The 1448-nt window shown below is 38.5% G+C and overlaps 1 protein-coding gene across 1 annotated transcript; it reads left to right on the top strand.

The window, feature by feature from the left end:
• Positions 1-6: 6 nt before the first annotated feature.
• LOC108355689 (adenosine deaminase CECR1-like) lies at positions 7-749 on the top strand (the record flags this gene model as incomplete). Its single annotated transcript, XM_017606833.1, has 4 exons — positions 7-28; positions 103-272; positions 363-544; positions 613-749. Coding segments are annotated over exons 1-4 (511 nt in total), but the record flags the coding sequence as incomplete, so codon positions are not given.
• Between the last annotated feature and the right edge of the window lie 699 nt (positions 750-1448).

Below are 1448 nucleotides of genomic sequence, written 5' to 3'. Positions count from 1 at the left end.
ATTAATATGTACACGGTGCATCCGGAATGTAGGTGGAAATAGCGAAAATGAAGATACATTTACACAAAGTTTTAAGTTAATTATTATTTTCAATCTTTGCAGCCATGATTACGGATAAACGCAAGATTTGGCAACGCTTTCAAAGTATATTTAAGAGTGTAGAGAATTTTTACAATTATCAGCCGACATTTTGCAACTATCACAAACGATTGCTGGAAGAATTATGTGAGGATAATATATTCTATGCAGAACTGAGAACGCCACTGACACCGGTATGTTCTAGCATTTGCCGTTTGAGAGATGAGTTAAAGCTTTTAATATTGTTGGCCATTTGCACTTTTGATCCAAAAAAATATTGCTAGCTCTATGGCGATAACAATCGCACATTCAATGCACTTGAAGTGGCCAATGAAATGGAAGCAATCGTTGAGGGCTTCAAGGCGCGTCACCCCGATTTTGTGGGACTCAAGGTAATCTATACAAAGCCCAATGAGGCATCGGTGGATGAAATGGCACAACACTTAATAACTTTTAAGCAACTGCAGTGAGTATAAATACAGACTCCTTTCGAAATTCTGATTAATATTTTTACGGTAAACTTTTTGTTTGCAGTGATGCCAAGCCAAATTTTATTATTGGCTTTGATTTGCTTGGGCAAGAAGATGCCGGCGATCCGCTGCACAAATTCGTCAATGAATTAACAGATATGCCATCAACTGCCAACTTTTTCTTTCACGCGGGCGAGACTAGTAAGTTTGTGCATACATAGACTATATTTCAATAGGGATACTCGTATACTAAAGATGGGCACGGAAAATCGGTACCCGCAGAGCCCACAGTCCCAGTTTTAAAATACCCGGATGGGCGGTATCGGCAAGGTCTTTAAAAGTTTGCTGTCGGGAAGGGAGCAAATCCTTTGCCGGCACTCCCAATAAAAGTCGGAACATCCAAATATTTAAAAAATCTACTGAAATGTTCGAGAAAAAAGATATTCAAGTATATTATATAAAAGCAATTTGAAGGCTATGCGAATTTTATTTAGTGGAACCCACGAGACCCGCAGTACAGATCTGAGAGACGTCAAGATGGGTGGGTTCAGAACATAAAAATTCTATATCGGCATGGAGGGGATCGGGATTGAGTATTTAGGTTGCGCCCAATTTCTAATTCCAACATAATTTGGATGCTGGTTCAGAAAAGTTTACAAGATCATTCCGTCAGCAAAATTATTCTAATTGTGCTTCAGATCCATTTAGCGAATATACAAGAAAAAGTCGCAAATATCTTAATGTAATAGCAGAGCAGTTCGATTTGCATCTCGGAGGATATGTGTATGAGGATATTCTACGATAGCACCTGCAATATAGCCAAGCTCATTTGGCGAGTGGTATACGAAAAAGTCGCAAGAGCTTCTTTTACTAAACAAGTACTTTTTAAGCAAAAAAAAA

This window comes from Rhagoletis zephyria, unplaced genomic scaffold (genome assembly GCF_001687245.7).
Source record: "Rhagoletis zephyria isolate East Lansing unplaced genomic scaffold, Rhagoletis_zephyria_1.1 Rzeph_scaffold_48725, whole genome shotgun sequence".
Classification (NCBI taxonomy): domain Eukaryota; kingdom Metazoa; phylum Arthropoda; class Insecta; order Diptera; family Tephritidae; genus Rhagoletis; species Rhagoletis zephyria.
Note: the sequence above shows the minus strand (reverse complement) of the source record. Positions and strands in the feature narration are given on the sequence as shown.